The sequence below is a fragment of the Macaca nemestrina genome, chromosome 17 (genome assembly GCF_043159975.1).
Source record: "Macaca nemestrina isolate mMacNem1 chromosome 17, mMacNem.hap1, whole genome shotgun sequence".
Taxonomy (NCBI): Eukaryota; Metazoa; Chordata; class Mammalia; order Primates; family Cercopithecidae; genus Macaca; species Macaca nemestrina.
Window position 1 is genome coordinate 16,931,428 of NC_092141.1, and position 21,461 is coordinate 16,952,888.

At 47.3% G+C, this 21,461-nt stretch overlaps 1 protein-coding gene across 3 annotated transcripts in view; it reads right to left on the minus strand.

Moving 5' to 3' along the window:
* Positions 1–21,461, minus strand: part of LOC105491089 (uncharacterized) — a 133,459-nt gene that overhangs the window by 14,899 nt on the left and 97,099 nt on the right. For 2 of the 3 annotated variants that reach the window (XM_071082398.1, XM_071082397.1), the window contains one exon: positions 12,812–13,534. The exons of the other annotated variant lie outside the window; for it this stretch is intronic. In XM_071082398.1, the coding sequence (XP_070938499.1) occupies positions 13,356–13,534 (179 nt within the window). In that variant the 3' untranslated portion in view covers positions 12,812–13,355. Of the gene's footprint in view, positions 1–12,811; positions 13,535–21,461 lie in introns of those variants that run through there. 3 annotated transcript variants of the gene reach the window in all.

Below are 21,461 nucleotides of genomic sequence, written 5' to 3' on the forward strand. Positions count from 1 at the left end.
ACAAGTGCAGTTTTGTTCCATGGGTATACTGAATAGTGGTGAAGTCTGGGCTTTCGGTATAACCATCACCTGAATAGTGTACATTGCACCCATTAAGTAACTTCTCATGCCTCACTCCCCTTCCACCTTCACACCCTTCTGAGTCTTCCATGTCTATTATTCCACTCTGCATGTCCATGTGTACATATTATTTAGCTCCCACTTATAATGAGAACATTCAGTATTTGACTTTCTAAAAATTCTGAAGCATTTATAAGGCTTCAAAAGAAAAGATTTCAAAAAAAATTATTGTAGTACACAGCTTCAAACTGTGTTCTGAGACCCCCTAGGGGGCCACTGGGGTACTTTGGTCTAGGGAAAAGGTTTAAAACTCTGACTTACAGGACTGCACGCTGACACTAACTGAAACTATCTTTGGGTCTGTATCACATCCAATCTTGTCTAGACACATTCACCCAATTTCTTCATGAAGAAAGATGTTTTTTGTTTTGTTTTGTTTTTTCTTTTTATTTTTTTATAAAAGGTGGCTGGAGAGGTGGGTCTTTTTCATCCTGTACACCCAGCTGGCCACTGGGGCCTCCTCTGCCCCACCTGGATCCCACCTGGCCTCCCTTCCCTTCCCACTCCCTGGGCACCTCCACTGCAGTACCTGGCGGCTGTCTCCTGACCTCAGAAGGCTCAACTCTTGCAACATGCCTGCCACTGGGCTCCCAGGCACACATTTCCTACCGACGAGGTGGTGCCAGGACACACTAGGGGACCAAAGACACAGCTCCCTGCCCTGGCACAGCTTGCAGTCCCTGGTTGACAGTGGGAAACAGACCTTCACCCCAAAACGACACCCATAGCTGGAGAGTTAAACATCTGATGATGACCCTGAAGGAAAAATTAAGGCCACATTTTTTCAGGGGTCCCAGTTTAATTGGGATAGGGAAATGGAGGGGTGCTTCTCTAAGGCAGTCTTGTTTCAGGTAGTCCTGAAAGGTGAATAGAAGCTGGTAGGTGGAGGACAGATGCAGGGATGACTCGACGGGCTGCAGTGGGATTGGATGGGCACCTTCTAAAGGCTTTGGCTGGAAAATTCGGATCAAATAATCCAAACTGGTTCCTACCAGGGCCTGGAATAGGCCACTGGGCTTTAGAACAAGACGCCTCCAGTGGGCACTGTGGTTGTAAGATGGCAAGGAGCCCATCACAGTTTCCTTCCCTAAGAGGTGGCACCGAGGAGGCCATGCTGCATCTGGAGCGTATCTGCTTAGAGCTGCCAGCAGTCAGGATAGGCACTGGACAGCTGCCCAGGATGCAGAGGAGAAAATAAACTTCCTCCTGGAGACTGAGAAGGGACAGAAACCAGATGTTGGTGGAGGGCTCAGGACCTGCCTGGGTGATTCACTCAGGCTTCACTACTTGCTCCTCCTGCCTGGGCCTCTGGCTGTCCCCAGTCACACAGAGTGACCTGCCTGCCCCAAGGTTCTTACAGGGCTGCCAGCGAAATCTGAAATTCAGATAAACAACCAGTAATTCCTGAGTCTGTCCCAAATATTGCAGGAGGTATACTTATGCTAAGAAATTATTCACTGTTGGCCGGATGCGGTGGCTCACACCTGAATCCCAGCACTTCGGGAGGCTGAGGCGGGTGGATCATGAGGTCAGGAGTTTGAGACCAGCCTGGCCAACATGGTGAAACCCCGTATCTACTAAAAATACAAAAATAAAATGGGCGTGGTGGCGAGCGCCTGTAATCTCAGCTACTCAGGTTGAGGCAGGAGAATCGCTTGAATCCGGGAGGCAGAGGTTGCAGTGAGCTGACCTCGTGCTACCTGCACTGTAGCCTGCGTGCCAGGGCGAGGCTCTGTCTCAAAAAAACAAACAAAAAGAAATTATTCATTGTTTATCTGAAATCCAAATTTAATTGGACATCCTGTGTTGTATGTGGTGACTGTACTCAGCCTACAAACCAGGCCCGTACCTGAGGAAAGGTTTAAGACTCCCACTTTTAAGGGGCCAGAGGAGGCAAAAGAAGATACAAGCCCAAGACAATGCACTGAATGTTTGTGTCCTCTCCAAATTCCTCTGCTGAAATCCTAACCAAGGTGAGGGTATAAGGAACTGGGGCTTTGGGGAGATGACAAACGTCATGAGGATGGAACGATTCCTGCCCCTGTAAGAGGAGGCCAGGAGCAGCTCGCTCTGTCCCCCAAGTGAGGACACAGCAAGAAGCTGGCCTTGGGCAACCAGGAAGAAGGCCTTTTCCAGATCCCGACCACGCTGCCATCCTGAGTGCAGACTCCCAGGACCACCAGACACCAACGTCGTTTCTAAGCCGCCCAGTCTAAGGTGCCTCGCGACGGCCGCCCGGACGGACGGTCACCCACAGGGATACGGAGGACAGCCTGGGCCCAGTGCAGGCTCGGGAGAGAGGGAGGGAGGGACAGCGGCGGGAGACAGGGCTGGGACCGAGCCCCAGCACTGGCTTGGACAGGCGAAGTTTGGGGCGGCCTCCTGTGGCAGGGATTGGGGAGCTTAAGCCAAGGGGCCGAGTAGGCGGTGACTGCTCGCCCCTGCCCGCGCCAGACCCGGAGCGGTCGTCTGCTGAATGGAGCCCCCGATGCGGCCAGCATGGGCCAGGTAACCGGCGCGGAGCCGCAGCCTGGAGAAGCCCCTGCCGCGGGCGTCCCGCCCGGCAGCGCGAGGTCGCCGGGCATCTCTGTTCCCTGGCCAGGAGCCCAACCTAGGGGCGCCGTCCAGCGCCTGCGGGGGCCGGGCTGGGCCGGGGGGAAGGGGTCCTCAGGCGTCAAACCCAAGCCCGGCCCACACCGTCCACGAGGTGCAGGGGCGCGGTCCCAGGCTGGGCGGCCCTAGCCGTGAAGGGATTTGGCCGCGCTGGCTCAGCCTGGTGCCTGGCGCCTGGCGGGCGCCCCTTGGGAGTCCTGAGGGCCACGTCCCCTCAGGACTCCGCGGGTACCGCTGTCTCCGCCCAACCCCCCCTTCAAGAGCACCGGCGCACCGTGGCAGTCACGCTGGTTGCCCCTAACCTTCCAGGCGAACAGCACCCGGATCTCCCTCAGGCGAAGGGCGTTCGCGTCGGGGAAGCTGCGCCCGCCTCCACCCACCGCGAGCCCGAGCCCGGGCAGCTCCAGACCTGGGGGGCTGGTGGGCACTGCCTTCACCCGGATTGACTGCGCCAGGGACTACAAGCTGGGCCAGCGCAGGGACCTTTGTCTTTGGTCCCCACCTGACTCCGTTTTGGCCAATGGGATGGGGCTGGAGGCGGGCGCCGGGCAAGGCCTGCCAGCGGCGCGCCAGGGAGTTCTGACAGGCGCCGGCCCGTGCTTCCGCTGCCCTCAGAGAAAGAAACGCACCCACGCGCTCGCTGCAGGCTGACCGCGCGCTGAGGCCTGGGGCGCCAACTGGTTTCTAACCTTTATCAGATGGGAATCACGTGCTTGTTTTTCTTTCTTTGAGGCAGGGCCGGGCTCTGTTGCCCAGGCGAGAATGCAGTGGCGCAATGACAGCTCACTACAGCTTCGACCTCCCGGGTTCAAGTGATTCTTCCGCCTCAGAGTCCCAAGTAACTGGGACCACAGGCACGCGCCACCATGCCCGGCTCATTTTTAGTTTTTTGTGGAGATGCAGTCTCTTTTTGTTGCCCAGGGTCATCTTGAACTCCTGCTCAAGCCATCCCCCGTGTTGGCCTCCCAAAGCGCTGGGAAGCCACCACGCCCGGCCTCGTTTTTCAAATAAGAGATCACAGCAAGTGCTCTTCCTTCTCCAGGACAGGTGGCCAATGGTGGAGCATTGAGCAGTGACTAGGAGTGCAGGCTTTGGTGAGATCACTTGGGTTTAAATCCTTGCTTTGCCTTCTCCAAGCTGAGCTGTTTTAGGCAAATTATTGAGCCTTTCTGTGCCTCAGTTTCCTGGTCTATAAAATGGTCTAGCAATGACCTAATTCACTGGTGCTGCAATCCCTTCTAAGGGAGGAGACCACCCCTCATATTGTCTTATGCCCAATTTCTGCCTCCAAAGAAAGAAGTAAAAACTAAAAGGCAGAAATGAAATCCACAGGCAGACAGCCTGGCGCCACACCCTGGGCCTGATAGTTAAAGATCGACCCCTGACCTGATGGGTTATGTTATCCAGAGTACAGACACTATAGTAAAACACTATGAAAATCCCTGTCCTGTTCTCTTCCGTTCTCATTACCGGAGCATGCAGCCCCTAATCACGTACCCCTGCTTGGTCAATCAATCACAACCCTCTCACGCGGACCCCCTTAGATTTGTGAGCCTTTAAAAGGGACAGGAATTGCTCACTCAGCAGCTCGGTTGTTGGGAGACGTGTCTTGCCAAAGCTTATGGCCGAATAAAGCCCTTCCTTCTTTAACTCGGTGTCTGAGGGATTTTGTCTGCTGCTTGTCCTGCTACACTTCAACTCAGGGGCTGGCTCAGACCCATGCTCCTGCTGGGCTTCCAGCTGCAGTAGCACAAAGCTGCAATCCCCAGGAAGGCTGACTTGTTTGGGAGAAGCCTGATTCCCATCCCAGGACACATATCAGCCTGCAGCCCATCCCGCTTACCACTGCCTTTGGAGGGAGACAGCTCTGGGCTGCAAGAGTCTTGGCCTGTTTTTAAGCAGGCAGCCGTAGTCAGTGCCGTGTGACCTCCCCCCTGACCCCAGCTGACAGCCAGGGCAGCCGACCGCTGACTGGTTACCCGTAAGGCAATCCCATGTGAAAATCAGTGCATGCTCAGGCAGAATGGGGAGACCTAACGCAGGCTGATCTGATTCTTCAGCTTGTGTGATGGTTAACTTTATGTGTCAACTTCACTGGGCCAAGAGATGCCCACATAGCTGGTTGAACAGTGTTTCTGAGGTGGCTGTAGGGTGTTTCTGGAAGAGATTAGAATTTGAGTTGGTGAAGTGAATCAAGCAGATACTCTCCTCGATGTCAGTGGGCATCACCCAATCCACTGAAGGCTTGAATATAAACAAAAGGTGGAGGAAGATTGAATTCTTTAGGCCTTTGAACACCACCACTGGCCTTCCTGGGTCTCCACTTGGACATAGCAGATTGTGCGACTTCTCAGCCTCCAGTCACATGAGGCAGTTCTGTATAATAAATCTCATTCCCTATCTGTCCACCTGTCTACGTATCTATAGATCTATCTATCTATCTATCTATCATCTATCATCTACCTATAGGGTCTGTTTCTCTGGAGAACCTTGACTAACACAGCTTGGTAACTACAGAAAATACAGAAAGATTCCATGGATTGTTAATGGAAGGAGAAAGAAAGAAGAGATGACTTTGGCAGGCAGAATAATGGTCCCCAGAGATGTCCACTCCTGAGTCCCTGGAACCTGTAAATGTGTTACCTTACATAGCAGAAGGGACTCTGCAGATGTGATTAAGGTTAGAGACCTTGCAATAGAGAGAACAGCCTGGATTCTCCAGGTAGGCCCAATCTACTTACATGAGTCCTTAAAATCAGATTGCCTTTCCCAGTGGCAGAGAACCAGGGGAGATGTGACTGGAAGAACAGCCACAGAGGCAACGCTGCTGGCTTTGAAGACGCAAGAAGGGGCCACAAGCTAAGGAATGCGGGTGGCCCTTGGAGGCTGGGAATGGTGAGAAGGTGGATTCTCTTCTAGAGCCTCCAGGAAGGAAGCAGCGCTGTGACACCTTGATTTTAACGCAGTGAGGCTATGCTGCCCTTCTGAACCCCAGGACTGTGAGATACCAGTTCCTGTTGTTTTAAGCCACTGAGTTTGTGGTAAATTGTTACAGCAGCCACAGGAAGCGAATACAATGATAAACAGTGAGCAGTCATGACCCAGCCCCAGGGAATCACAAAATGAGGGTTGCCCCAAAAGACCTTTGAGGAGAGTTGCCTAAGAAGGTAGGATCTGAAGTCGATGCAAAAGGTGGAAATTCTCCTGTGTCAGTTGCCATCAAGATACCATCTGGAACATCTAAAAATCCTCTGAAATGGCCCCAACACAGTCAAGTTTTCCTCCAGAGATGGGCCGAGCATTAGATGAAATAGTTGGCTGGCAGTTAAGGTCCATACTGTATCCAAACAAGCAAGCAAGCAAAGAAAGCTTTAAATACTGAAACTGCACTCAGCATCACAGGATACTCACACCATGAGGGACCCATAGGAGCTGAGGCTGTAGACAGGACCAGCTACATGGTTCTTGCTTGCTCGGGGGCACATGATTATTGGCTACAATGGCAGGTGGCAACAGACACATCCTGCTTTTTAACAGCTGGGCGCAGTGGCTCACACTTGCAATCTCAGCACTTTGGGAGACTGGGGTGGGAGGATCACTTGGGGCCAGAAGTTTGAGGCCAGCCTGGGCAACAAAGCAAGAGCCCTCTCTCTACAAAAAGTAAAAATAAAAAAAGTCAGCTAGGTGTGATGGTGTGCATCTGTAGTCCTAGCTACTTGGGAGGCTTAGGTGGGAGGATCCCTTGATCCCAGGAGTTCAATGTTCTAGTTTGCTAGGATCATGCCACCACACTCCAGCATGCGCAACAGAGTGAGATTGTCTCAAAGAATTTTTTTTTAAAACTTATTTTTTCTTTCAACCACAGGTGGTCAAATGTGTGGGAGTGAAATGTGAGTTCGAAATGCCTTCCCAGGACTCAGTATGGCTCATTTCCCTCCTTGCCATGAGCTGCATGTCCCCATGATTCCAGGCAGCCCGCCTGGATATCTGTTCCTGGCTATCGGAAGAGCCCGGTGAAGTCCTCCTGCCCCTGAGAAGATCGAAGACTCTGAAGTGGTCAAGGTTCCTTCTCCAGCCAGATGTGTTTTCTAGGATTAGACCTTTCAAATGGTGGCCAGGCCTTCTGAGGTCACATGCAGCAATAAAAGCAAGCTGCGGCTAACTTTTCCCATGTTCCATTTTCTGTTTTGCTATTTTTCTGATATGAGGGTAACGATCTGTTTTAAAGGGTGATATAAATAGTAACCCAGATGGACATATGGGAGGGGTGACTGGGCCGGCCCTTTGGCCAACACTGCAAGATGTCCAGGCCAAATCTTTTTACAGCATATTTTTATAATCTAGAAAAATCTTGGTGAGGTTTTAGTAGGGCAGGTGAGTCAAGTTATAATGTATCAATTTAATGAGTTTGGAAGGCTCAGAGATTCTGCTTGGAAATGTATTGTGTCCATACCACAAGTGATATTAGCAAAGAAAGAAGGAAAAATGACAAAGGTCTTAGAATGGCCAGCTTTTGAGTTTCCCCCCAGGGGTCTTTCTCATTTGCAATTCTGGGATTTTCACCATCAAGCTGGAAAAGGCTGGAAACAATTGTTGGCAAGATTGTACTGCAGCTCTGAAACCAGGCTGGATGCGGAGCTGTTTATTCCTTTTGAGTTCAATGAAGAATTCCAAGTCAGAATGAGGGTGAGTGGGAGCTGGATATTTCCAGTAATTAATCAAAAATTATCTATTTAGCAACTGTTACACATTAGGCTGTAGCATTTTGAGCCAGTAAACACACAGCTCTGCTTCCAAGGAGCTCAGAGTGCAGGATGTAAACGCACAGCCTAAGAATCCAAGCCCTTCTGGCTCAGGGAAGGAAGAGCCAGCTGTGGGCCAAGGGGACACATGGTAGGCAGGTCCCCGTAGGCTCCTGGGCAGCAGAGACCACTGCCACAGACAGTGCAACAACAGACGCCTCAGGGGGCACATTGGGAGCCTCTCACCTGACACCTCATTTAATACGATCACTTTTTGGGATGTTTTCTCTCTGTCACCATATGAGGAATCTAGGCTAGAGAGGCGGAGGAAGAGGCCCTGGGGCTTCAGTGCAACTAAGTGGCCTGATGCCAGGTACCTGTAAAGTGTGTGTACTCAGACAGCCTAGGCTCGAAATGTCCACAGATGATGCTTTATTTTTGTAGTGGTCCAAGCCACAGGATGGGAACCTCCCTAATGGGGCCCAAACAGCGGCAAATACGGAAGAGATCATCCCATGTGCTAAAACATTGGCCCTCCATAAAATGCATGTGTGTGCATGCATGTGTGCGTGCGTTCACATATGCCTGCATATGCATGTGTCAACCACTGAGTAGCTGAAGACAGCTGCAGATGATCAGATGTTGGACAAACAAGACACGGTATCTCCTGGACACAGCTTCTCTTGTCACCTGACAGCCTGAGAGGGAAGTGAGCTGTGGCTGCTATCCTGGCTAGGTGGTAAGTGATGATCCCTTATCCGAGCCTGTGCTGTCTGAGAAGATGCAGAGGCCCTAGGGAGAAAAAGGCTGGGACAGTGTGGCTTCCTTGGCAGTAAGAAGTGAAAATTTCAGGACAGGCAACCTCACTGCCCTGAAACACCACCTGCATTTTTTTTTAAAATTTGATACAGGGTCTCCCTCTGTCACCCAAGTGGGAGTGCAGTGGTGCAATCATAGCTCAACCTCCTGGGCTTGAGCAATCCTTCCATCTCAGCCTCCCAAGTAGATGGGGCTACAGGCATGTGCCACCAGGCCTGGCTAATTTTTTTTTTTTTTTTTTTTTTGAGACGGAGTCTTATTCTGTCAGCCAGGCCTGGGTGCAACGTCGCAATCTCGGCTCACTGCAACCTCCACCTCCTAGGTTCAAGCGATTCTCCCTGCCTCAGCTTTTCGAGTAGCTGGGATCACAGGCCCCTGCCACCACACCTAGCTAATTTTTGTATTTTTAGTAGAGATGGGGTTTTGCCATGTTGGCCTGGCTGGTCTCAAACTTCTGACCTCAGGTGATCCACCTGCGTTGGCCTCCCAAAGTGCTGGGATTACAGGCGTGAGCCACCGCACTCACACTTGGCTAATCTTTAAAAAAATTTTCTTGTAGAGATAGGGTCTTGCCATGTTGCCCAGGCTGATCTTGAATTCCTGGCTGAAGCAGTCCTCCTGCCTCGGCCTCACAAAATGCTACAATTACAGGCATTTTGAGCCACCATGTGTTATTTCTATGGACAGGATATGCCATTCATCTTCTACATGCATGTCTATTGGCAAGTAAAATGGTAGTCAGGGAACCTCCTTGAGTTACAAAAATAAGTTGTACATGGCCTTTCTTTCATGCGATGTTTCCTTCCTTCTTGTTAGCCTAAAGGGATCAGGATACAGACCAGAATGACTGAGTTTGGCTAAAGTAATCGGCAACTTGGGCTCCCATTGGAGAGGGGCTGGTATGGCCCCAGTGTGGAGAGAGGGAAACCACAACACCATCCAGCATAGAAACTGCTTTGAGCAGAGCTGGTTCTAGATCATTTACATGTAATCACTCAGAGCCAATCACAGTTAAACACTGACTCCAGGTATCCCAAGACCACAACTACCTTCCCACACAAAACCCTGGAGTAATTTCAGCTTAAACCCAACAACCAACAACTCAAACTACTTGGGATATTACTTTCCCCCACTTTAATAGCAGGTAAAGTAGAAGCACAGGAAGAAAGAAAAATGCATTGGTTATGTCAACAAAATACAGGTGCGTGAAGCAGCCCAAGTAATAACTTTCGGGTTGAATTGGTTCTGACTGTGCCTCAAGTTTCACTTAAAAACAAAGGCGCGGGTGGTATAATGACCGTTGCCAAGCAGCTTCTCAGGAGCTCCCACAGGCTGCCTGCCCTGGGGCCACCAGGGAGATCCCCACCCCACTCAGTGGTTCTCCATGCAGCTGTGCATTGGAGTCGCCTAGAGAACTTTCGAAACATGTAGACTGCATCTCTGGTCCCATTCCAGACATTCTCAGTCAACCAACTGGGGCAACCAGTAATGTTTTCAAAACAGTGCCCTGAAGATTCTGATAAAGAGCTGCAGCTGGGATCCACTAACAGAGCCAGGGCAGAGTCTCTTGTCCCCAGGTCAGTGCTGGCTTGATACTCAGGGATCCACTGACCTGCAGAGCCCAGCTGCCACCTCTGCAAAGGTCTGGTTTGGAGGAGGGGACCGAGCTCCTATCCTTTCCAGGTACAGGAAGGGGCTGAACCTGCAGCCCCCGGGGTGTCCAATCTTTTGGTTTCCCTGGGCCACACTGGAAGAATTGTCTTGGGTCCCACATAAAATACACTAATACTAATGATAGCTGATGAGCTAAAAGAAATCGCAAAAAAATCTCACAAAAAGATTACGTATTTGTAGGCCGGGCATGGTGGCTCATGCCTGTAATCCCAGCACTTTGGGAGGCCAAGGCAGGTGAATGACCTAAGGTCAGGAGTTCAAGATGAGCCTGGCTAACATGGTGAAACCCCGTTTCTACTAAAAATACAAAACATTAGCCACGCGTGGTGGCACACGCCTGTAATCCCAGCTCCTTGGGAGGCTGAGGCAGGAGAATTGCTTGAACTGAGAGGCAGAGGTAGGAGAATCGCTTGAACTCAGAAGGCGGAGGTTGCAGTGAGCCGAGATTGCGCCACTGTACTCCAGCCTGGGTGAAAGAGTGAAACTCAGTCACCGGAAAAAAAAAAAAAAAAAAGGTTACATATTTGTGTCGGGCTGCATTCAAGCCACCCTGGGCTGCATGTGGCCTGCGAGCCATGGGTTGGACAAGCTTGCTCTAGAACCTGGCTCTGAACCAGTAGCTCAGATCAGCAATCAAGAGATGTACTTTGAATAGTAATGTCAGTCACTGTCATTCTCGGTCACTCACTGGATGGATGATCCTTTGTCAGAGGAGCACTAACAGGCTCTTTTGCACTTAAAACAGCAAGGGATGGGCATTACCCATTTCCCTCAACCACCTGTATGAGCCGCGCCCTCACTCGCTGTGTAGTCCACACTGATCTGCCCAGAAGAACACCGCAGAGCCACCAGATGGGCACCTGGGCTGGACCCAGCACTTCTGAGGGACTGGGGCGGCTCTGGGGAGGGCTCTGCTGCCACTTGAGGTAACCAGTAGGGTGCCAGGGGCAGCTGCATTCCTTTTTGTTAATTAAAAACGGGCCTTCCCTCACACCCTTAAGGGCTTCTTTTTCCCATGCTGATGTAAGAGGCCTGGGAAAGCACTACAGGCCAAGTCAGTCCAGAGCCGAAATACTGTCAGGATTTGCTGTCAGCCCAGGGTCCCCAGAGGCACACACCCTCAGCCTGCTCAACCCTGCAAAGCAGGCACAGGCCATTCCCACAAACATGACCTCCTGTCAAGTTCAGTGGGGGACAAGCCTGTGTGGGTGTGAACGGGAGTGTGAAAGAATCGGAGGTCAAAGGCGTGGGCCACGAGGACCGTGGTTTCCCTAGCATGAAAGAGGCCGGCTGCTCCGCAGCACGGAGACTACGGTGGCAAAGGTGTGGGGCGCCTCCCAGGGACTCCAGCAAAGCAGCCAGGGGTTCCCTTGCATTATCACAGGCTTTCCTTTTGCTACAATGAATCAAATAAGGGACTATGAGAGCTAAAAATGTAATCAAGTTCTAGGTGTTAACATTGTTACCCAGAATTCTCATCTTTCCCCAAACGCAGGGCCAATGTGTTTCCAGGTTGTCCTGAAGCAGATGTTTGCTTTTGTGTGTTTTTTTTGGATAAAACAAGCACAAGGTTCCCAAGAGCAAAGTTTTGTTGTTATTGTTGTTGCTGTTTTTTTAGAGACACAGTCTCGCTCTGTTGCTCTGTAGCCCAGGCTGGAGGGCAGTGGCTCAATCATAGTTCACTGTGCCTCCAACTCCTGGACACAAGCAGTCCTCCTGCCTTGGCTTCCTAAAGTGCTGAGACTACAGGTGTGAGCGCTACCACACTCAGCCAAGGGCAAAGTTTTTATAAAGGCAAAAGCCAGGGTATTTTTAGCAAAAAAAGGAGACTAATTTGGAGGTGCTGTTTCACTGAATCTCTGTGCGGATGATGTGTTCGTTCACCCAATGTAATTAGCAAAACAAGCCTGGGGGTGGGGTCTTGGTCTGGAAGGAGGGAGGCTGCCCTCTTTAGAAGCGTTCCACGGGAGAGCAAAGCACCCCAATTTACACTCCAGCTGCGTTTGCATTTGAGACAGGAACACGGTGGGACCCACTCTGTTTCTTATTTGGGTGTTGGTCCACTAGGATTGAGCCTGCCTTTGAAGTTCCTCTAGTTGGGTGGTGGGCAGAGCAGGGTCAGTGGACAGTAATCAGGTGCTTCCAGGACAAATTGCAGTAGGTGGCAGTGGTGGCTGCTCCGGGCCCTCAGGGGTTACGTCCCAAAGTACCTGTAGATTTGGGCCACATACTGCATCACACTCTGCCAGTCAGGCTGGTCTGTGTTCAGCATCTTGCTGTGAGCAGGGGAAGGGGATGGAGGACAGAGCACAAGGCAGGACATCACAGATCCCTTCCCCTCAGAGACTTCAATCCAGGTTAGGGCTTACGCTGCCTGGAAACCCTCCACCTACACAGATGGGATGTGAAGACCAGCACAGGTGGAGCTGAATGTGATGAGTTAAAAGAAAGGACCTTTTCTCCCACTTATTCAGGAGATACTATCCCTTTCCAAAAATCGAAGACATGACCTCCCGCCACTTTCATCTTTTAACCGTATGACAGCATTTTAAAAAGTTTTAAAAAGAAAACTCAGGCATGGTAGCACACACCTGTAGTTCCAGCTACTTGTGAGGCTGAGGTTGGAGGACTGGTTGAGCCCGGGAGGTTGAGGCTGCAGTGAGCCGTGATTCTGTTACTGCACACTAGCCTGGGTGCTCTGGGTGACAAGGGCAAGTCTCAAAAAAAAAAAAAAAGAAAAAGAAAAAAGAAAAATAAAAACTCACCCATAATTTAACGATTAAGATGATTTCCAAATTAATTTGGAAATTACAAATGTTTCAAAATTACATTTGAATCCACATTTCTAATTCCCCAGGCTCCCAGCATAGTGCATACGCTATTATGTGGGCTGAGCACTTCACACCCGGGTCCTCGTGCTGCTGTGCTGTTCTGTGGGCTGCCATTCTAGTGGATGCGCACTGACCAGGGAAACTGCTGTCCATGAGGAACATGGCGTGCAGTGTATGCTCACCTGGTCAGCACCACAGACTTTGCGATCAGCATCTTTGTGCAGTATTGTTTTCTTCTGTTGAACTAGTCCCTCAAGATAAATTACTAAGAGTAGGATTATCATGAATCTTGAACCAATTTCGAATGCAACCATTTATTTTACCAGCATTGTTACCATTTAATGTGTTTTTTTTTGTTGTTGTTGTTAGTTTGGTGATTTTTTGCTTATTTTTAGTTTTTGCTAATTAGTAGTTTTTACTGGTTGATTTATTTTTGTTCATTTTGCAAGTAAGCTTGTATTCAGCGTGTGTAAGGTCCAGCCCAGAAAGGGAGGGGCAAGGGCATCCTGTCAGGCACTCAGTCAAGCTTTTCTGAAATTTGTGTCACTGGACATATTTAATAATGAACTTTGGGGTTGAATTTGGATTCCTGTGTGGTTACAAGAGAAGAGCAGGAAAGGACCCTGATGTAAAGCCAGAAGCAGAGATGCCATGGAAAAGTAAGGCTGAACTTTGCACACTGGTCCCCTGATTCAATATCTGAGCAGTCTTCATCTATTCTGCTTCCTGGTGATGCTAAAAAATTATCAGCATATCATTAGTCATGGGAAAGGTGTGGAAAAGGAGTGAAACATTCCATGCAGATACACCTAGAACAATTTAAAAAAAAAAAACTTTCACAGTATACAAGGATAGAAAGTCTCCTTCTACCTACACTGCTCTACTCATGACTACACACAGACTGAAGCCTGGCAAGCTAAAATCCTTACCACGAAGGTTTGCTACATGACTCACAGAAAGCAAGTGATGAAGAATTGGGTATGCTATTTGGGGGACAGATGAGCTCTGGGCAAAGAAGGGATGCCTACAAACCCAAGAGAGATGGCAAGCTTTCCTCTCTACAATGGGAAGGGTGTCTTTAACCTCAGAGAGGACTCAGAAGTCCGGTCAATATTCACAGTTTTACTCAGACTATCTTACATGCTTGAACTTCATAATACTTGAACTAAAAATATTTGATACCTTGTTAACATCACGTTTGAGAATTTGTGAAGAAAGATTTTGCACATGTCAGAAGAGAGTATGCTGCATTAGGAATAATCTTATAATGCATGACATTTGTTTGAAATAGTAATTAAAACCTTCCAAAAAACCACCAGACCTATATGACTGTACTTGTGAATTCTATCTAATACTTAAGGAAGAAATTATACCAATTCTACAAAATCTCTTCACAAAATGAAAGAGGATGGAATACTTCCCAACTCATTCTATGATGCCAGCATTACCCTAATATCAAAGCTAGACAGAGACATTATAGGAAAACTATAGGCCAATTTCTCACATGAATACAGACACAAAAACCCTTTAAAAATTAGCAAATTGAATCCATTAATCTATAAAAGTATAATATATCATGATCAAGTGGGGTTCATCCCAGGAATGCAAGGGTGGTTCAACATTTGAAAATCAATGTAATTCATCATATTAATCAATTAAATGAGAAAAACCATATGATCGTATCAACAGATGAAGAAAAAGCATTACATAAAATTCAACAACCATGACAGTTATTTGTGCTAACTCTCAGCAAACTAGGAATAGAAGAGAACTTTTGCCTAATAAAGGATAGGTGCAGAAAACAACAACTAGCATCATACTTAATAATGAAAGACCTGAACACTTCCCTCACAAAATCAGAACAAGGCCAGGATGTCTTTTCTCATCTGTCCTATTTAACACTGTACTGGAAGTTCTAGCTAATGCAAAAAGGCATGAAAAATAAATGGCACACGAATTGGAAAGGTAGAAATAAAACTGCCTTTATTTGCAGATAACATGATTGTTTATGTAGAAAACCCCAAAGGGTTTACATTGCAGGTTTAGCAAAGTCTTAGAATACAAAGTCAGTATACAAAATTCAATTGTGGCCGGGCGCAGTGGCTCACGCCTGTAATCCTAGCACTTTGGGAGGCTGAGGTGGGTAGATCACAAGGTCAGGAATTAGAGACCAGCCTGGCCAACACAGTGAAACCCCGTCTCTACTAAAAATACAAAAATTAGCTGGGCATGGTGGCACACACCTGTAGTCCCAGCTACTCAGGAGGCTGAGGTAGGAGAATCACTTGAACCCAGGAGGTGGAGGATGTGGTGAGCTGAGATCGCACCACTGCACTCCAACCTGGGCAAGAGATCAAGACTCCCTCTAAAAAAAAACAAAAACAACAAAAAACAAAAAAACTGGGCTGGGTGTGGTGGCTCACGCTTGTAATCCCAGCACTTTGGGAGGCTGAGGTGGGCCGATCACAAGGTCAGGAGATCGAGACTATCCTGGCTAACACGGTGAAACTCCACCTCTACTAAAAATACAAAAAAAACAGCCAGATGTGGTGGCGTGCACCCCTAGTCCTAGCTATTTGGAGGGTGAGGCAGAAGAATCGCTTGAACCCGCGAGGTGGAGGTTGCAGTGAGCCAGGATTACGCCACTGCACTCCAGCCTGGCGACACAGCGAGACGCCGTTTCAAAAGAACAAAACAAAACAACAACAACAAGTCAACTGCTGTCCTGTATACCAGAAATGAGCAATTGGATTTTGTAATAAGAAAAAAAAAGCCATTTACAATTGCACCACCTACCGCCTCCCCCCAGCCCCGAAAAAAAAAAAAAAGAACTAAGGTCTAAATCTAACAAAATAGGTGCAGGATCTATATGCAGAAAACTACAAGACACAGATAAAAGAAATCAAATACCTAAATAAAATAAGATATATTCTGTGTTCCTGGACTGGAAGACTGAACACTGTTCAGATGTCAGTTCTTCCCAGTCTGATTTACAGAAACAATACAATCCTAATCAAAATTCTAGCAAACTTTTTTTTCGGTAGGTAATGACAAACTGAGTCTAAAATTAAAAAGGCAAAGTACTAGAATAGCCAAAGCATTCTGAAAAGAACAAAGAAGACTAGATTTCAAGATTTTTAATAATGCTATATTAATCAAGACAGTGTGGTATTGGTAAGAAACAGATTCTTAAATCAATAGAACAAGAGAGAGCTCAGAAATAAAACTACGCAAATATAGCCAACTAATTTTTGACAAAGGTGTACAGAAGGTCAATAGCTAAAAGACGCTCTTTCTAACAAATGGTGTTGAAATAACTGGATGCCCATATGCAACAGGAAAAAAAAAAACCCAAAACCTATATTTTATAGTTTGCACAAAAATAAATTAATTCAAAATGGATGATAGACCTCAATGTAAAAAGCAAAAATACAAGCCTGGCATGGTGGCTCACGCCTGTAATTCCAGCACTTTGGGAGGCTGAGGCAGGCAGATCACGAGGGCAGAAGATCAAGACCATCCTGGCTAACAAGGTGAAACCCCATCTCTACTAAAAGTACAAAAATTAGCATGGCATGGTGGCGGGCGCCTATAGTCCCAGCTACTCAGGAGGCTGATTCAGGAGAATGGCATGAACCCAGGAGGCAGAGCTTGCAGTGAGCCGGAACTGCATCACTGCACTCCAGCCTGGGCAACACAGTGAAACTCCCGTCTCAAAAAAAAAAAAAAAAAAAAAAAGCAAAAGTACAAAAGTTCTAGGAAAAAATACAGGTGAAAATCTGTGTGATCTTGGGTTTGGTGATGAGTTTTTAGAGACAACAGTAAAATATCATCAAGAAAGAAAAAAACTGGCTGGGTGCAGTGGCTCATACCTATAATACCCGCACTTTGGGAGGCCAAGGTGGGAGGATCACTTGAGCCCAAGAGTTCAAGACCAGTCTAGGCCACATAGCAAGACCCTGTCTCTATTTTTAACTTAAATAATAATTTTTTTAAAGTTAAAACTTTGTGCTAAGAGAGATTCTGCTGAATGAAAAGACCAGCAGCCACAGACTAGAAGAAAATACCTAAAAATTATATATATGATAAATGACTTGTATTCCAAAATACACAAAAAAAATTCTTAAAATTCAACAGGAAAATAATCAGATAAAAAAATGAGCAAAAGGTCTGAATAGTGACTTGAACAAAGAAGATGGGCTGGGAAAGAACCCTATGAAAAGAGGTTCTGCGTAATGTGAAGTAGGGAAATACCAATTAAAGCCACGAGATACTATGCTACACATATTAGAGTGGCTAAAATCTAAAAAATGACAATACCAAATGCTGATGCAGAGGTGGGGGCAACAGGAACTCTTACTTTTGAACTCTTACTTCTCACAACTAAAACCACCACCAAAAAGTCAAATCATTTATGGAATAACTTTTGTAACGTGGACACAAATTCTTCCAAAAGATATTAATTCACCCAATAATTTTTCAGACAAGAAACTGAAAACCCACAGGGAGATAGCAAGTGAGATGCTAGGGTGGTGACAGGCTGGGAGGCTTGACAGTGGGTGCTGGAGGCGATTTTGAAGCGTAGGTGCATGGGGAGGGTCTCCAGGTAGCATTCAGCCTAGAAGGTGCTTTCTTCTCCCTACATAGTGCTAAAGTAGGCCCTTCTCAGTAAAATTTCCAATTTACATAAAAGGTGAATTTAGCAAAGTTCCCACTATATCTAGATAAAAATACAGCCTAAAGTGGGTAACCACAGAAAATAACATATATTTTTCATTTCAATCTTATATTTTTCATTTTAACTTGAAATATACAACTATACATACTCATTTGCCCATCTAATGATTTGAACCTAGGCCTTTTATCTGAGCATGGTCCAAGGTCGAGGGCTTGATGCCATCTTTCTTGCAAAAGCCAGACCCAAAATGGACAGTCCAAAAGGCCCTAATTTACTTTTTAAAAATTTTCAAGCAGAGCAAAAATTTAAAAACAGTTATGAAGCAAACTGCAGAATCCATCTAGATGTTTATAATTACTTCCAATCTTTTAACAGCTCCTCATTGTGAAACATAAGATACATTCAAAAAATATATAATATAAATTTGTAATTTAATGAGTTATTATAAAGCAAATATTATATATGATCACCTCCCAGATCACAATCTGCATCCCAGAAGCCCCCGTGGGATGGGGCTTCCCATCACAACCTGCCATGACAGGTTGCCAGTACGCCCTTCGGAATCTTCTGCATTGTTCATCTGACAAGGAGAATGCTTCTACTGTGCATCTGAAGCTGATTCTGAACTTCAAGGCTACTGAGGAACTGTAGATCCAGAAGCCAAGTAGCCTTTGTAATGGTATGTCAGCTCTGATATAGGGAAATCATCCTCCCATGTGGTTTGGTGTGGACAGCTATGGGATGGATTAACATGGAGTAAGTATCCAATCCGTGGGATGCTGAAGACAGAACAAATGAGATGGAAGAGAAAAAGGCTCCAGCCAGGATGAAAATGAACTTGGTTTGGAAAATATTGACTGATAAATGGATGAGCAAAATGTGGTTTATCCGTACAATGGGATATTATTCAGCCTTAAAAACGAAGCGGCCGGGCACAGTGGCTCACGCCTGTAATCCCAGCACTTTGGGAGGCTGAGGCAGGTGGATTACCTGAGGTCAGGAGTTTGAGACCAGCCTGGCCAACATGAAGAAATCCTGTCTCTACTAAAAATACAAAAATTCGTCAGACATGATGGCGCAGGCCGGTAATCCCAGGAGGCTGAGGCAGGAGAATCGCTTGAACCTGGAAGGTGGAGGTTGCAGTGAGCCAAGATCGCACCACTGCAGACCAGCCTGGGTGACAGAGCGAGACTCTGTCTCAAAAAAAAAAAAAAAAAAAAAAAAAGGAAGGGAATCCTGGTACACGCTAAACCTGGATGAACTTTGAAAACATTATGCTGAGTGAAATAACCCAGTCACAAAAAGACAAATCCTGTATGATTCCACTCAAATGAGGTACTAGAGTAGTCAGATTCACAGAGACAGAAAGTGGAATGGTGACTGCCAGAGGCTGAGGGGAGGGAGAATGGGGAGTTACTGTTTAATGGGTACAGAGTGCCAGTTTGAGAAGATGAAGACTTCTGGAGAGGAAGGTGGTGACAGCTGCACCCACAACATGAATGGACTCAATACCACTGAACTGTAAACTAAAAATTAAGACGGTGACTCTTACGTGTATTTTACCACAATAAAAAACAAACAAGATAAAACTTCTTGCTCTTGGGAGCTCGTGGTCTTGCGGAGGTGGTGGGGGGAGATTTGCCATATGATCAGATAAATTACAATATAATAGGGTATGTGCTCGATTATACCATGAATACATTGTGTTTTAGGAGCCAGAGGCTGGACACAACTGTCACCGTGGTTGAGGGCATGGGCTCTGGAGCCACCTGCCTGGACTTGCCTCTTGCCTATGCTGCTTATGAGCTGTGTGCCTCTGTTTCCCCCTGTACAGTGTATTCATTTTCTAGAACCTCCGTGAGGGTTCATTTTTTTTTTTTTTTTTTTTTTTTTTTGAGACGGAGTCTTGCTCTGTCACCCAGGCTGGAGTGCAGTGGCCGGATCTCAGCTCACTGCAAGCTCCTCCTCTCGGGTTTACGCCATTCTCCTGCCTCAGCCTCCCGAGTAGCTGGGACTACAGGCACCCGCCACTTCGCCCGGCTAGTTTTTTGTATTTTTAGTAGAGACGGGGTTTCACCGTACTAGCCAGGATGGTCTCGATCTCCTGACCTCATGATCCGCCTGTCTCGGCCTCCCAAAGTGCTGGGATTACAGGCTTGAGCCACCGCGCCTGGCCGGGTTCAATAAATCTATGCGTGGAAAATGCCTAGAACAGGTAAATAGTAAATAGACATAGTAAATATTATTCTTCATGTAATCAAGCTCAAATTAGCTTTTTTTTTTTTTTTTTTTTGAGATCGAGTTTTGCTCTTGTTGCCCAGGCTGGAGTGCAATGATATGATCTTGGCTCACCACAAACTCTGCCTCCTGGGTCCAAGTGGTTCTCCTGCCTCAGGCTCCTGAGCAGCTGGGATTACAGGCGTGCACTACCAAGCCCGGCTAATTTTGTATATTTAGTAGAGACGGGGCTTCTCCATGTTGGTCAAGCTGGTCTCGACTCCTGACCTCAAGTGATCTGCCTGTCTCAGCCTCTCAAAGTGCTGAGCTCAAAGGTGTAAACCACTGTGACCAGCCTCAGATTAGCTATTTAAGTACAGCTCCTCAAGTTTAGACTGCAGAGTAGGTATGGCCATGCCTCAGGAATCGCTTTGTAGTGACCTCCCTAGAGGGCGCCTGCAGCACCCAGTCTGTGTGTGCAGCAGCTGACCTGGTGGGCGTGCTGGCACTCAGTGAGCAACAACCCTCATGGACTAAATGGCCCGGTACAGACATGGCAGCCCTGGGGACACACGTTCTGACCGTTTTTACAACAGCAATGTCACATACCCTCCCTCACCAAATTCTTTCTGTGGGGAATTGCTCACACTTGCAATTGGGCCGGCTAAGATGCTTTCCTTACATGGTGGCTGAGGAGGAACACTTTCTAAGATCTGGGGGACACTGCAGAACTTCACTATTACAGATTGCATCCTCTCACACCAGTCAGAATGGCTACTGATAAAAAGTCAGGCTGGGCACTGTGGCTCACACCTGTAATCTCAGTACTTTAAGGGGCCGAGGTGGGAGGATTGCTTGATCCCAGGAGTTCAATACCAGCCTAGGCAACATGGTGAGAATTCATCACTACAGTTTTTTTGTTTAAAATTAGCTGGGCATGGGGGCACATGCCTGTAGTCTCAGCTACTTGGGACGCTGAGGTGGGAGGATCACTTAGGCCTGGGAGGTCAAAGCTGCATGAGCTATCATCATATCACTGTGCTTCAGCCTGGGTGACAGGGCAAGACGCTGTGTCAAAAAAACAAAAATAAAAAGTCAAAATATAACACATGCTGGCGAGGTTGAGGAGAAAAGGGAATGCTTATACCCTATTGGTGGGGATGTAAATTAGTACAGCTACTGTGGAAAGTGATTTGGAGATTTCTCAAAGAAATCAGAACTACCATTCAACCCAGAAACCCCATTACTGGGTATATATCCAACAGAAAATAAATCATTCTACCAAAAAGACATATGCACATGTATGTTCATTGCAGCACTACTCACAATAGCAAAGACATAGAATCAACCTAGGTGTCCATCAATGGTGGACTGGATAAAGAAAATGTGGTTGGCCAGGCGCAGTGGCTCATGCCTGTAATACCAACACTTTGGGAGGCCGAGGCAAGCGGATCACGAGGTCAAGAGATCAAGACCATCCTGGCCAACATGGTGAAAGCCCGTCTCAACTAAAAATACAAAAATTAGCTGGGCATGGTGGTACATACCTGTAACCCCAGCTACTTGGGAGGCTGAGGCAGAAGAATCGCTTGAACCAGGGAGTCAGAGGTTGCAGTGAAAAAAAAGAAAATGTGGTACATAAACATCATGGAATACTACACAGCCATAAAAAAGAATGAACTCATGTCCTCTGCAGCAACATGGATGCAGCTGGAGGCCATAATTCTAAGCTAACTCACGCAGAAACAGAAAACCAAATATTGCATG